Raw genomic sequence first — 16113 nt, 5'->3', positions numbered from 1 at the left:
CAGCGTCACCAGTAGCAGCATCTCAGAAATGCCAGCTCGTTACAAGGCAGGCTACGCTGTGTATCACCGGTTTCAGTAAGAGGCACACTGCCGACAACCTCTTAGAGAAACTGAGGGAAATCATCGCCCAGTGGCTTACCCCACTTAGACTCTCCTGGGGATTTGTGATATCTGACAACGCCACCAATATTGTGCGGGCATTACATCTGGGCAAATTCCAGCACGTCCCATGTTTTGCTCACACAATAAACTTGGTGGTGCAGAATTTTCTGAAAAGCGACAGGGGCGTGCAGGAGACGCTTTGGGTGGCCCGAAAAATTTCTGGCCACTTTCGCCATTCAGCGACTGCGTGCCGAAGACTGGAGCGCCAGCAAACACTCTTGAACCTGCCCCGCCATCACCTGAAGCAAGAGGTTGTGACGCGGTGGAACTCAACCCTCTATATGCTTCAGAGGATGGAGGAGCAGCAAAAGGCCATACAAGCCTATACATCCACCTATGACATAGGCAAAGGAGGGGGTATGCACCTGACTCAAGCGCAGTGGAGAATGATTTCCGTGTTGTGCAAGGTTCTCCAGCCCTTCGAACTTGCCACATGTGAAGTCAGTTCAGACACTGCCAGCTTGAGTCAGGTCATTCCCCTCATCAGGCTTTTGCAGAAGCAGCTGGAGAAAGTGAAGGAGGAGCTAAGACGGAGCGATTCCGCTCGGCATGTGGGACTTGTGGATGAAGCCCTTCATTCGCTTTGCCAGGATTCCAGGGTGGTCAATCTGTTGAAATCAGACCACTACGTTTTGGCCACCGTGCTCGATCCTAGGTTTAAAGCCTATGTGGTGTCTCTCTTTCCGGCCGACACAAGCCTGCAGAGGTGCAAAGACCTGCTGGTGAACACACTGTCAGCTGAAGCGGAACGTGACACGTCAACGGCTCCTTCTTCATTTTCTCCTGCAACTGGGGCTGCCAGGAAAAAACTTAGGTATCCTAAGCAACCCGCTGGCGGTGATGCAGGGCAGGCAGGACCAAGTTTGGACATCTGGTCCGGACTGAAGGACCTGGCAACAATTTCTGACATGTCTACTGTCACTGCATATGATACTGTCACCATTGACAGAATGGTGGAGGATTACATCGGTGACAGCATCCAAGTAGGCATGGCAGACAGTCCATACCTGTACTGGCAGGAAAAAGAGGCAATTTGGAGGCCCCTGTACAAACTGGCTCTATTTTACCTGAGTTGCCCCCCCTCCAGTGTGTACTCCGAAAGAGTGTTTAGTGCAGCCGGGAACCTTGTCAGCGAAAGGCGTAGGAGGTTGCTTCCACAGAATGTGGAGAAGATGATGTTCATCAAAATGAATTATCAGCTCTTCCAGGGAGACCAGCCTCCAGAAGGTACAGAGGGACCTGTGGTGGTGGATTCAAGTGGGGACGAGTTAATACTTTGTGAGGATGAGGATGTACACACTGAAGAGGGTGAGGAATCGGTGGATGAGGAGGATGAGGATGACATCTTGCCTCCATAGAGCCAGTTTGTGCAGGGACACATTAATTGCCAGCTTGTTTTGTGGGGGCCCAAATGAACCAATCATTTCAGCCACAGTTGTGTGGCAGACCCTGGCGCTGAAATGATTGGTTTGTTAAAGTGTGCATGTCCTGTTTATACAACATAAGGGTGGGTGGGAGGGCCCAAGGACAATTCCATCTTGCACCTCTTTTTTTTCTTTGCATTATGTACAGTTTGGGGCCTAGTTTTTCAAACTGCCATCCTGTCTGCCACTGCAGTTTCACGCCTAGATGGGTCACGTGTTTGTGCCGCCCACTCGTGTCGCTTAGCATAGTCATCCAGCTACCTCGGTGCAACGTTTTGGACATAAAAACACTATTGTGAGGTGTGAGGTGTTCAGAATAGACTGGAAATGAGTGGAAATTAAGGTTATTGAGGTTAATAATAGCATAGGAGCAGAAAAACCTACAAATTCTGTGATTTTAGCTGTTTTTATGCTTTTTTAAAAAAAAATACAGATCCAAAACACAAAACCCAGAACCCAAAACACGGAAGGGTGGTTTTGGCAAAACCAATCCAGATCCAAAACACGAAGAAAGATCCAGATCCAAAACCAAAACACAAAACACGAAAAGTGGCCGGTGCACACCCCTAATATATATACACTAAAGTGAGAGTTTTTAATAATTGAGATTTTGCCCATAGCAACCAATCAGAATTCACTTAACATTAACTAGCACCTTATAGAAAATAGCTAGAATCTAATTGGTTGCTATGGGCAACATCTCCACTTCTAAAAACTCTCACCAGATCCCTTATGTCCCTGTGCCATGGCTTGCAATGTCTATTGTTAGGACTGAATTTATTACTGTACACCAGAAAGATCAATAGCAAGTAAAACGACCAGTGGCGTAACTAGGGTATTTGGAGCCCAGGGCAAATTTGAAAAGGGAGCCCCCCCCCCAACATCCTGATATGTGCGCGCTGAAGGCGCGCACGGAAAAAAGATGGGCGTGGTCACTTAAAAATGGGGCGTGTCAACATGACACACCCCTTTATTTTCACGCTGAACATTCCTATCCATATGCACCTTAACCCCAGTAGTAGCCCTTATACAGTACCCCCAGTATGCAGTTGTGGTCCCTCTTATGCAGGCCCATAGTAGTGCCCCTTATACAGTATCCCCAGTAGTGGTCCCCCTTACACAGCCCCCAAATAGTTCCCCTTACTCAGTACCCCCAGTAGCGGCCCCCCCAAATGCAGTGCCCCACGTAGTGTTCCCCCTTATGCAGTGCCCCCAGTAGCAGTCCCCACAATGCAGTGCACCCAGTAGCGGTATCCCCTTATGCAGTGCCCTTTATATGGTGCCCCCAGTAGTAGTCCCCCCCTATGCAGTGCCCTTTATATAGTGCCCCCATGCAGTTTTCCCAGTAGTGGTCCCCTTATGCAAGCACCCTGTAGTGATCCCCTCTATCCAGTGCCCCCTGTAGTGGCCCTTCCTATTATTGCCCCCACTAGTGGTCCCCTGAGTGCAGTGCCTCTAGTAGTAGGCCCCTTTTATAATGTTCCCCCCCAAGTAGTAGTCCCCAGTAGAGTAGCCCCCCCCAGTAGAGGTCCTCCCAATGGCGCCCGCAGTAGTAGCCACCCCTCCCCCAGTAGAGGTCCCCCCAGTAGTGGCCACCCCCCTCCCCCGTTGTGCAGATAGGTTAAAAAAAAAAAAATATATATATATATATATATATACATACATAAAAATATACTTACCTGAATCTCTGGTCCTGGTCCTGCTCGCAGCACCGCTCCCGCCTGGGCTGGCGCGCTCAGCATTATGGGACAGACGTCATGGTGTCATGACGTCAGTCCCATTACCCACTGCAGGAGCTGGACGGAAGTACGGCTCTTGCAGTGGGTGCTGCAGCAGTCAATGAGAGTCTATCTGACTCTCATTGGCTGCTGTTTAACACACGCATCGCCGCCAGCGCTGGCGGCGATGCGTGTGTTATGCACAGCCTGAGCCCGCCTCCTAGCACTATTGGGCAAGCGCTCAGGGGGAGGGAACGGGCTCAGGTGTGAAGCACAGGACCGGCACTGGAAGCCTAGCGCCGGTCCTGTGTAAATGTGTAGCGCTGACCGCACTCATTGCGGTTGGCGCTACACTGGCTAACTAGGGCGGGCAGGCACCGTGGCTGGTGGCGCCCCCCGCGCCGCCGGTCCAACGGTGCCCAGGGCACACACCCCGCTCGCCCTGCCCTAGTTACGCCACTGAAAACGACTGGACAATTATTTGCTAACAATCATATTTTCTAACCATCAAGCATTACAGATATTTAATGTAGTGTTACTTCCAACAAATTGCAAATCAAACAATTACTCACCATCAAATTCTGCCAATGCTTGTTCATTATGTAAGGCACAGTGTGTGACCACCAGGGACTGACGGAACTTCAGGTTAGTCTCTCTGCCAATAGGATACAGTATACGCAGTGAGGATATAATAAATATACTAATATATTAGATACAGTATCTTACTATGGCTTAAACATAACTGATAAATAAATGATTTGTTTATGAGAGTAAATAATGTATGTTTCCTATAAAATACATAGGACATCTACAGGTCATTGATAAAATATTTATTGGTAACAGAGCATTTATACAGAGGAAGAAGCTCTTAATTATGATAACACCTGCTCTTAATGTATTTATAGTTGTAATGTCTAGTATATCAGATCTGCCTTTATATATTTAGAGGCTGTTTCATATATTTTTCTTACATCCATTTGTGATAAATCAGAGGTTTGAACACTTTTTAAACAAGCTTCTGGTTTCATAGTCTATATGGTGTATGAATTTGTTATTCATTACATTTTGAGAGAAACATATAGCATACTATACCCATCAATGCCTGCAGTTTCTACATAACACAGACTATTTGGTTCTGTACTGTACAGCAGTAACATGTCCGCCTGTAAATAAGGAAAATACACAATTAATATATTGCACAGAAAACCACTTCAAAGTACTACCCAGCATTGGTCTTGGCTTAAACAAGGACAAAATGAGCTTGTGCCTAGGAGGGAGCAGTGTGATCTGTCCACAACACCAATCCCTTCCTTAAAAAGACCTTTGAATTCCCACACGGAACTTCACACTTCACAGCAGCTGGGACAGCTGGGATTGTCACCTCACATATGGAATGTAATGCCTACATTACAAAACATTCTGGTAGATCAAGTGTACTGTATTGCTACAGAAAAGGGGAATATTTACATTAGTAGTCATATACAGCAATACACCTTTCAAAATGCTCTGTTCCAAGAATTCCCACATCATTTACAATTACTGTCACTGTGAATTAACAAATTGGTAAAAAGTGTATTTCTAACATGGGTGACTGCAATCATAAATGTTGGAGGGTCTGTAATATGTTATGAACCCCCTGGGTGTGGTTGACAGCAAGTATAGTGATATCTTTAAGAGGGAGACTACAGTGGCAGGGAATGCAGATAATCTTGGAAATGCAGATATACTTGGTAATGCAGAAACACTTAAGCTGGGTACACATTAGACAATATAGGATGATATCATCCAGTGTGACTGTGGGGCTGATTCTGCTTTGGTCGCAAGAGCCATCACAGCTGCTACCCTGGTAGCAGCTGAGATAGTTGTATTATGATAATGCAGCAGGAGGCGTCACACCTCCTGCTGCATTACCGATCCGAGCTGCATTATACAACACAGAACCAGATCATCTGCGATCCCTTTGGCTGGATGAGTGACCCATGGAGTTACACAACCCGGCCACTGCAGATGAGAGGAAAAGGCCATGAAATCTCCGTCAGCCGATGGAGATCCTAGCCTCTTCCTTCTCCCCCTCCCCCAATGGCTGTAACACGCCTCTGTTTTGGGAAACAGAGACCATCGCTGCCCCCTCCCCACCCAAAAATGGCAGCAGACTGTCAATCAATTACAGACTCCTGCCAGTCTGCATGCAGGATCGTAGACCCGTTTTGCACATGCGCAGAATGGGTCCTGCGCTTGCGTAAATCCTGATAATTTGAGTCTGCATTAGTATCCACATACTGTATATGCATCCAATGATGAATCAGCCCCCATGTACGCACTATTGCACACTCCCACACGTCATTCATCACATCCTTAGATGGCTTGTAATATCCATACAAATTGTTTGTCTAAGTGTAATAAAATGGTAAATATGTAAATTTTCTGTCGCTGACAATTTCTATCCACTAGAAGTGAAACATAACTCAGTAATATAGAGATATTAGAGGTAATAGTCATAACACAGAACAAACACGCACTTAAAAATAGAAGACCTCTCACTTTCCATGGAACTTATACATACTATAATATATTTATACAGGCAAATCAGAAAGATAAGCCCCACCCGATCTTTATAAATCATGTTCCCAATTCCCAAAAACCCATTTTACCAAATCATGCTCACTTTCTGACCACCACTTTATGGCGATGCGCCACCCATGCGCAGATAAGCCTCAACTTTTTTCAAGGTCTGTATATGGGTTATTGCTAAATATACAAGTTATAGTGAGGAGCAAAGGACAGGACAGTAATGGGTTACAGAAATGGATGTTGCACTCTGACCTTACCCAGCCAGAGTGTAACACCTCTACAATCAAGAAACTGCTTATGTTATCACAAGCTTATGAGCTGTGAACAATTATTTGCATCCAATAAGCAATTATTTTTAGCCAATTTTCAAATTCTTAAACTTAAAGCCAATGTTCTACTTAACTCTGAAAAGACAGTTGAGATCTTAAAGTCACAGCAGTTAAAAGTTTACATTGTCCAACATAAACAGTTCTCTCTAAAGAGCAAAAAGGGTATCCCAGCAACATTAAAGTTAATGCATGTGTGCATTGGGGGCGATTCAGGCCCGGACGCAAAGCAGCACACTTTCGCAGCCATCAGGGGCAGGGTATGCAAATTCCGCTATCGCACGGCAAGGCTTAAGGATGCCCTATACGTCTTAGAGAGCGACGGCAGAGTGAACCCCAATGCGCACATGCATTAACTTTAATGTTGCTGGGATACCCTTTTTGCTCTTTAGAGAGAACTGTTTATGTTGGACAATGTAAACTTTTAACTGCTGTGACTTTAAGATCTCAACTGACTTTTCAGAGTTAAGTAGAACATTGGCTTTAAGATTAAGAATTTGAAAATTGGCTAAAAATAATTGCTTATTGGATGCAAATAATTGTTCACAGCTCATAAGCAAACATCATCTCCAGGAAGTGTATGTAATATCAGTAACATCGAGAGCCATCGGAGCTGCTTGTAACCCTTGAGGTAGACCCTACCCTGCCGCAAGCACTGCGATCACTGCAGGCTGAAATACAACCAAGTGATGTGTACAATGACGCCTCCATGCTAATTATGCAGGCCCATGAAACCCCCATTGCAGTGATTGGCTTGCACTGCGACGCATACACATGCGCAGATGAGCGACAATTGCCCATAGCGAGTGATTGCAGCTTAGCATCCAGGTCTGAATCGGGCCCATAGTGTCCAGGGTGTGCTGCATAGGCAAACGCAGGGGGGTGGGGGGGTTCCATGTTCCTGGAAACCCCCCTCCCCAGCACACACCATGACCACAATAGAAATAGTAATATAATAGAATGTTACTAGTTCTGCATGTTTCTCTCAGTATCACAAATGAAATGATTAGCACCACCTGTGGATCTTTTAAAAAGGGTCAGCCAGTAATAAATATACCTGTGCACCAACTAGGACATGTGCAAAACATGCACTGTTAGGGGTGCACTGCTATAGACCATCAATAGGGTTAATTATTAATACTGTGTAATAATACACTAAACAGTACATAAGGAGACCAATAAGTACATATATATGTCCAGGGCAGCACTAAGTTCTTCTGCCGCTCTCCCAGACTCCTGGACTTGCTCCAATGCTCTGGAATGATGCCCACATCTGAAGAAAAACTTTCTGCTCAGACAGGACAGTCCTACTGCTTCATTTAATGTCTTACTGTGATCGCTGGTCCTGTATATGCTGAAATTATGACACACAATATACTTTGTATGTAACATATTAAAGCTGGATAAGTACAAATTCTGCCCTCTTCATGGACTGGCCACACTCGCTCTAAAATCAAGCATTTGGAAACCCCCCTCTAGAAATCCTGCGATTGCCACTGTGCTGGATCCAGTCAACGTGCTTATCAAGACAATTACCAGTGCTGCCAGCATTACAATGAGATTTCAGTGTTAGTGAGTGACTCACTTAATGTCTTCCAAAATGCATCAGTGAAGTGGTGCCCTACCCTTCACTATATGCCCCAGTTATCTCCACCTTTGGAAGTGTTGAGGATAGAGCAGTGCAGAGACTAATTTATTGCATATTACATAACAGGGAGGAGGTGTCTAGATTGTTAACGTCCCTACCTCTACTTAGTTTGGTACTACAAATGCAACAGATGCCTTGACAAATGTTTGTAAACAGAAAGAGGGGTGAGAGCTACACAGGATTTTAATTATAAAGATTTGTACATACTGTATGAAACCAACTTAAGAGAGTTTTACTTTAACCATAAATGATAACTGGTATTCATTGGTGGTACTCCCAGAGTCAGAAAAATATGCACTCAGTAGAATCAAGAAAAAGAAGACTCTTGTTTGGGGCACTGCTTGTTGTGTTATCTAAACATAGATCGTATTACCCTTCCCCGTTTTCTCCTCTATGTTTTAATAACACTTGTTTTTTATTTGGCGTTTTCTTTGTTCTCTGTGACATAAAAGTAATTCCGTATGATACACTAGAATTACCATGTAATCTCTCTTTAACAGGGAATATGAACAAAATATGTCTGGAGCAAATATGAAACTGTGAAACTTCTCTGATCCTTTATTAGGACCTTGAGAGGGGTATTGATAAAATAATATATAAGCCTGAAGGATATGATACACATGTGTAACAGAGGAGAATTATATTTTCATGATATCCCAGTTATTTGGGAGCTGTATAGAGCAATTTTTATTTCTTTTTGTCTCCCAGCTTAAGATAGACTGACAAACAGAATTTGTCATAAGAATGTGATATATTATACTGTATCTCTTTTTTTATGTGTGCAACTGTGAACTAAGGGCATATGTATCAACGCTTGATGTGAGATATATATCACCAACCAATCAGCTTCTAACTTACATTTTGCAGGCTGTGTTTAAGAAATGATAGTTTGTAGCTGATTGTTTGGTGATATATAATTCCAAATTTTATACCTATTCCCCCCATGCACAGGCTCTGGCATGTGCACGAGTTATCAGGTGTGTGCAATTTTGGCAACATTGAATCATTGCTGGCTCATTGTTATCTTCAACAACCTGCCGTTGAAAAAAGTTTTATATTATCGCAGCAGGGCATTTAATCGCACCTGGGAGGATCTTAATAAGATTCCCCTTCGATAGTAATATGTGTTTATTGCCTGTCCAACCTTATCTTAAATAAAATGAATACATGTTAAGTTTTATCTATGTCTAGATTACACAACAAGCAGTCCCCCCAAACAAAAGTCTTCTTTTTCTTTTTTCTAATGAGTGCCTTGACAAATGTTGTCAGGCTTTGAGTAATAATAATTCCACATGGAAGAGGTGGCTTTTTGGTATTTTGCTCAGTCATGACAATGCGCTTATTCTTTTCACTGGCAAAAACTGCTGCTACTGATGGCTCACTTACTTTGACACAAAAATCATCCTCCTGAAATAATGGCTATTGACTGAGCCTCTGCTTGCCACTGCCTGTGGTGTATGGCATGTTGGCAATTATACATTTTTCGGCAGTAACTTTTCTATTCATAGTTAGAAATTATGTTTTCTTTAATATTGTTTTGACTTTGAGTGCCTTTTCTTACACCTGCTTCTTACCTCTTGACCTTCTTTAAAAGTAGATATTGAAGAATTATTATGACTACAATGGCGTAACTAGGGCAGGGCCACTGGGGCTCGTGCCCTGGGCACCGTGGGACTGGTGGTGCGAGAGGGGGGGGGGGGCGCTGGCCAAGGAACAGGCCTGCCCTAGTCAGCCAGTGTAGTGCAGACCGCAGTGAGTGCGGTCGCACTACACATTTACACACACATTGCCACCGGTGCCGGTACTACCTAGCGGTGATATGTGTGTGTTAGCAGCCAATGAGAGTCAGACAGACTCTCATTGGCTGCTGCGCCCACTGCCAGGGCCAGGCTGGAGCTCACTCGTGAGCTCCCCCTTCTGCCTCCTGCAGTGTGTGATTGGAGAGATGTCATGACATCATGACACCTCCCCCATAATGCAGAGCGGGACCGAGCAGGAGGATGGAGACGGAGGAACAGCAGCAGGAGCGGGGATTCAGGTAAACCTGTTTTTTATGTTTTAGTGTGCATATGTCTGTGTGTGATAACCACTGGGGGCCTGCATAAGGGGGACCACTACTGGGGGGGCACTGTGTAAGGGGCACTAATGGGGGCCTGGCTGCATAAGGGGGACCACTACTGGGGGAACAGGACACTAATGGGGGCCTGCATAAGGGAGACCTCTACTGGGGGGAACTGTGTTAGGGGCACTAATGGGGATCACTACTGGGGGCATTGGACACTAATGGGGGCCTGCATAACAGGGACCACTACTGGGGAGGCATTGTGTAAGGGGCACTAATGGGTGTCTGGCAACATAAGGGAGAGTACTACTGGGGTCACTGTATAAGGGACACTACTGGGGCCTGCATAAGGGGGACCACTACTGGAGTACTTTATAAGGGGCACTAATGGGGGCCTGCATAAGGGGACTGCTACTGGGGGCATTGCATACTGGGGGAACTGTATAAGGGGCATTTCTGGGGGCCTGCATAATGGGGGCCACTACTGGGGGCACTGTATAAGGGGCACTTCTGGGACCTGCATAAGGGGAACCACTACTGGGGTACTGTATAAGGGGCACTAATGGGGGCCTGCATAAGGAGGACCACTACTGGGGGATCTGTATTAGGGGCACTACTGGGGGCCTGCATAAGAGAGACCACTACTGGGGGGCACTGTATAAGGGGCACTTCTGGGGCCTGCATAAGGGAGACCACTACTGAGATACTGTATAAGGGGCAGAATGAGGGCCTGCATAAGGAGGACCACTACTGGGTGAATTGCATACTGGGGGCCTGCATAAGGGTGACCACTACTGGGGGCACTGCATAGGGGGGACTGTATAAGGGGCACTGCATTAAGGTGCATATGGAATGGAAAGGAATGTTCTCAGAGTGACGAGAAAAGGGTGTTGACACACCCCATTTTTCAGTGGCCACGCCCCTTGTGACATCCACACATAGGGAGGTGGGCACTTTTTTAAAATTGCCCTGGTCTACAAATACCCTAGTTACGCCTCTGTATGACTACTAGCAACAGTACTGAATTGCTGCTGTTCTTATCCATGATCATTTTTTACAAGAGGACAGGAGTCAAGCTTCTGTAGTTGAACTTAACTGCTACCACACCAAGTGAACATACAATATGATAGGAAAATGAGGGACTGTTACCTTTACCATGCAGTTTTAATTAAATACTTGAGATGTTTTTGGGCACTAAAAAATTTTTTTTGCACTCAGAATTTTTAAGGTGCAGCTGATAGGGACACTGCAACCAGAAAGTACAGTAATATTTGTGGCTTCTCAAAACACACAATATTACATTGATATATTATGTAATTGAATTATAAAAGACCTGAGACTTTTTTAGACACCAGAAAAAAATGCCTTTTTAATTTTGGGTGCTGCAGACAGGGACACCACCATGTCCAGAGTGTGGACAGTAATATACACTGCCTCTCAAAATAACACACTTATGACATACAATTTAATTTGAATTTAATTCAAATTAAATTGAATTTATAATAAGAAATCTGGAGATTTTTTTAGATACCTGCAAAAAAGTTTTTTTTGCAATTATTAATTTGGGGTGCAGCTCACTCAGAAACAGCACAGTATATTTTGGACAAATAAGCTTGAAAAAAATCACACCGTCTTTGCCCTCATACACAACTGACAATATATGCTGTACGAAAAAAGAGAAAAATACCCCAAGTGCTTGTAATATATAAGAAAAATTCTATATCATGAGAAATATATATAATGACTATTATATATATATATATATATATATATATATGTTATAGAAAAAATGAGGGGCACTCACCAGTATTGCACATATATAAGAATCAAACTTTAATCCTCACATAGTCCATAAGTGAATAATTTTCCTCAACGTTTCAGTCCCACCCGAACCATTTTCAAGAGATACATCTATACAGCCTCCACAGCAATATCCAACCAATCCTTATGGATCCCAAATTATACTGTGCATTTCCCACTAGGGCCCTAAATACCCCCATCAATCAGCTAAATGGCGCCCAAACATATCACAAACACCAGACACAAATAGACCTAACAAGCGGAACTTACAACATGCGATCCATGAGTGTAGGGCGGTATAAACACACTGACGCTTCCTGTGTGTGAGCCGCATGTAAGGAACGATGCGGGTATAGTAACGTAGCTTCCACCACGTGGAACGCACATGTCACTTCCGCCGAGCGCATCACAGGTTCCACTAGTCTACAGACTACAACAACCAGAACCCTCCAGTGTTATTAGCCACACCCACAGGACGTAACAGTGACTATCCAGTAACAATCAGTGTTGGAGTCATCACCATGGTAACCCATTACTATGGGATAATATTATAGAAAATAAATGAATACCAAACAAGAATTTACCTGTTGGCATACATATACTTAATACATCCTGGAGAACAGTCCAATATAGGGTAACACAAAGATGTGGCAAACGATAAAGAAATATTTTGTTTATAGCGAAACTGAACTTATCAATGGGGGTATCCAGAAATCTATACCATAGGGATGTACACATACCAAACCCTCATAAATACAAAAAATACAATATATAATTACATATAATTTACATATATTACCCTAAACCAAAAAACCTCCCCAAAATTATTATATATATATATATATATATATATATATATCTATCAACATAACAACAATAATGTGGGAGTGTATTGATCAAAATAATAATTAAAATTAAGTCAACTGCCACCATTAATGTTTTCAACAGCAAATTCGCGCAAAAGGAGTCTTTGCGCAAAAAAATATTCAGTGGATTGCCCTCATTAATGCCATTGGGCGATACGGTGCCAAGGTGAAAAATCCATCTTGCTTCAAGCTTTTTTAATAAAGAGCACGATCCCCACCTCGTTTTAGAGGTGGTACCCAGTCAATGATGCGACATCTTAGAGAAGTAAGCTGATGCCCCAACAATAAAAAATGGTGGGCCACTGGCTTATCTGTTGTACCACTTGAAAGGGCCTGTCGTATTGATGTCCGATGATTGGCCATTCTTTCTCGGAATGTGCAAGTTGTCATGCCCACGTAGGACAATCCACAAGGGCATGTTAATAAATATACCACATAGTCCAACTGGCAATGAAGCTTGTATCATATCCGAATTGGACTTCCATTTTGTGGCTGTGGAAAACTGCAACCTGGAATCATTGAACGACAGGTGGTACATCCCATACACTTAATGCACCCTGGCTTCTGTATCATAAGCCAAGTATGATCACCTAGAGTGGGCGATCTCTTGGGGTGCATTAGTAGTTGTTTCAGATTCCTGCCTCGTCTGTACGCCATCATCGGTGGATCTCTACATCCAAGGCTCAAACTTTGATCACTGGCTACAATTGGCCAATGTTTCTTGATTGAATTAGCTACTTGTGAGGAAACCCCATCATATTGGGTAACAAAGATCATGCGTTCCTTGGCTTTCTTAGCTTTGATAGCTACTTTCTGATGTGCTCTGGTGAGGCATCCCTCATTATACTCCGCTTATAACCTCTGGCAAGAAAACGATCAAACATCTCACCCAACTGTATATCAGCCATCACAGGGTCTGTGTTGTTTCTTATGACCCTCATGAATTGAGAGATAGGGAGACTGTTCTTTAAAATCGGTGGATGGTTACTTGTTGCATGCAAGATCGTGTTCCGATCGGTCTCCTTTTTAAAAAGAGTGGTACTCTAGTGCCTCTACGATTAATAGTGACATCCAGAAAGCTAATGGCATCACGATTGCATTGGACAGTCAGGTGTATCACACTGTCTATGTGGTTTAGCTCATCCAACATAGAATAAAAGTCAACCTCGGTGCCCCTCCAAATCAAAACAATTTCATCAATAAATCTGTTGGAATGAATAATCCTGTCACCAAATCTGGGCAAAATATATTTGGTCTCATATACATGCATGAAGGCAGTCGCATACATCGGGGCCACATTAGAATCCATTGTGGTTCCCGCCAATTGTATGTAATAAACGTCCTCATACATGAAATGATTGTGTACCAAGATGAGCTCAAGCAACTCCAAAATAAACTCAATAGGCAACCCAATCGTGCCCTTTTCTGTCAATAGGGATCTCACTGCCAAAAGTCCCTCCACATGGGGGATGACAGTGTATAAAGAGGATACATCAAGTGTGGCTAGCAAGTCATCATCCTGAAGATTAGCTAATGATACAATTTTGTCCAAAAAAATCACCTGTATCTCTTATGTAACTTGGTATCAAAGGGACAAGATCCTGAAAGAAATTGTCCACAAATACAGCCAAAGGCTGTAGTAGAGAACCTCTGGCAGAAATTATAGGCCTGCCAGGGGATTCCACCAATGTTTTGTGGACTTTCGGGAGGGTGTATATCACTGGACAAACAGGATGGTCCACTTTTCAAATATACAGCAATCTCCTCAGTCAACCACTCACAACTTATGGCTCTGTCGATGATTACATCGATAATACCTTTAATCCTGGGCATTGGGTTGCTAACACATCTTGAGTAAGTATTATGATCTGATAATTGACGTTTAATCTCACGATCATAATCAACAGAGTTCTGCAGAACAACCGCCACGCCCTTGTCTGCTGGTCATATAACTATCGAGCGGTTGTTCTGCAGTGACTTCAAAGCTTGTCTCAACTCTGGTGACAAATTACCAGCTGTCTTATTTGGTACAAGTGAATAAGTGTCTTGAGATGTCATTCTTAAAAAAGTACGTATACTGGAGTTTGATGACTGAGGGTCAAACAGACTGGGCTTCCGTAGTTTCGAAATGGTGCCCTCATTCAATGTCTGGTCATGGCCCATTGTACCAAAATGTTCCCTCAGTCTCAATTTCCTTTTTAAATTTAAATTGATCTACAGCGAAATGAAAAGCATCATGTCTAAAAGTCGGCATAAATTACATACCTAAAGGCAATAAAGCAGATTCATGAGTAGATAATTGATGGTCTGACAAATTAAATATTAAGTTCAACTTCTCCTGCGCCTGCCTCTTCTCCTTATGCCCCCCTCGCCTCGGATGGGGCCTATATGACCTCCTTGAGTAGTGCCGGACTGCACTCGTGGGGCCGTGGCTAAAAAACCACTTGGCGGGAGGGAGGTAGAGGCATCAGAGTCAGACGCGGAATGTGATGATGCTGATTCCAAATGCCCAGTGCAATCACTACAGCTTGTTCTAAAGAATCTCTGGCGCCGTCCCTTGGACGGTTTACCCATCAACCAACGATATACCTGGTGTGTAAGATAGCCATTAGTGACGGGCTGCAATTTTTTCCTTTTAAATGAAATTAATTCATCTTTAAAGGATTCTATTTGTGTTTGCAGCCTGTCTCACCAATTCTCCGCTCGATCTGCTCTCAGAGTAGGGAGACTAGTTTTCTCCAGGTCACTGATCTCTTTTCTTATACTGATCAGTTCCAATCTGACCTCCTCAATTACTAATAGGATCAGATCCAGCGAGCACTTATTTAGCACACCACACCATTTGCCACAGAAGGATGCACTAGTACTACCAATAGTTGGCACATTAGAAATCCGAAAACCTTGCGGTATCCATTTGGACCTATGATAGTCAGAAAAAAATTGTCCATGTAATGTTAATTCTATTTCTCTCCGCTTTAGCCTAAACAATCTATGATAGACGTCAATAGGTTTCTCAGCTGGTAGATTACCAAATTCTAAATGATCAAAGTATATTTTTTCTGCATCATCACCGGTGAGCGATACTAAACCATACTCAGCAGTTTGTAATAGGCCTTCGTCAAAGGCAATCTGTGGTGTCTGAGACATTTAGAACACTGTAGAATACAACCTAAAAATGCTTAAAAGGTTAAATGACCAAACAGCAAATAAATCATAAACAAATAAATAAATATGAATGGAGAAGGCACCGAGGAGACAGATCAATACACTCCCCAAAAAAACCGTAATGGAAAAACAAAGAAAAGAAGGGGATCACTATAGGATATGTTGCACCAAAAAACATCATAGTATGGGTGTCAGGCCAGAAAGCAATGTTCCACACAGGAGATTGATCCCAAAATATATTGTAAGGCACGGCCGCACTCACATCAGCAATTACTTGTAATGCCCTGGGGTGTCACCCATGGCATCCACATGGGGAATATTTCTTTATCGTTTGCCACATCTATGGGTTACCCTATATTGGACTGTTCTCC

The 16113-nt window shown here is 43.6% G+C and overlaps 1 protein-coding gene across 1 annotated transcript in view; it reads right to left on the bottom strand.

Annotated features, from left to right (window-relative positions):
- The window catches only part of LOC148522184 (phospholipid-transporting ATPase IK-like), a 295966-nt gene that overhangs the window by 150915 nt on the left and 128938 nt on the right, over window positions 1–16113 (bottom strand). The window contains 2 exon segments of the mRNA XM_088474278.1: window positions 3877–3959; window positions 4397–4467. Coding sequence (XP_088330404.1) covers window positions 3877–3959; window positions 4397–4467 — 154 coding nt within the window.

This window comes from Taudactylus pleione, unplaced genomic scaffold (genome assembly GCF_031769625.1).
Source record: "Taudactylus pleione unplaced genomic scaffold, aTauple2 ptg000152l, whole genome shotgun sequence".
NCBI classification, from domain to species: Eukaryota; Metazoa; Chordata; class Amphibia; order Anura; family Myobatrachidae; genus Taudactylus; species Taudactylus pleione.
This window is presented reverse-complemented; position numbering and strand designations above follow the sequence as displayed.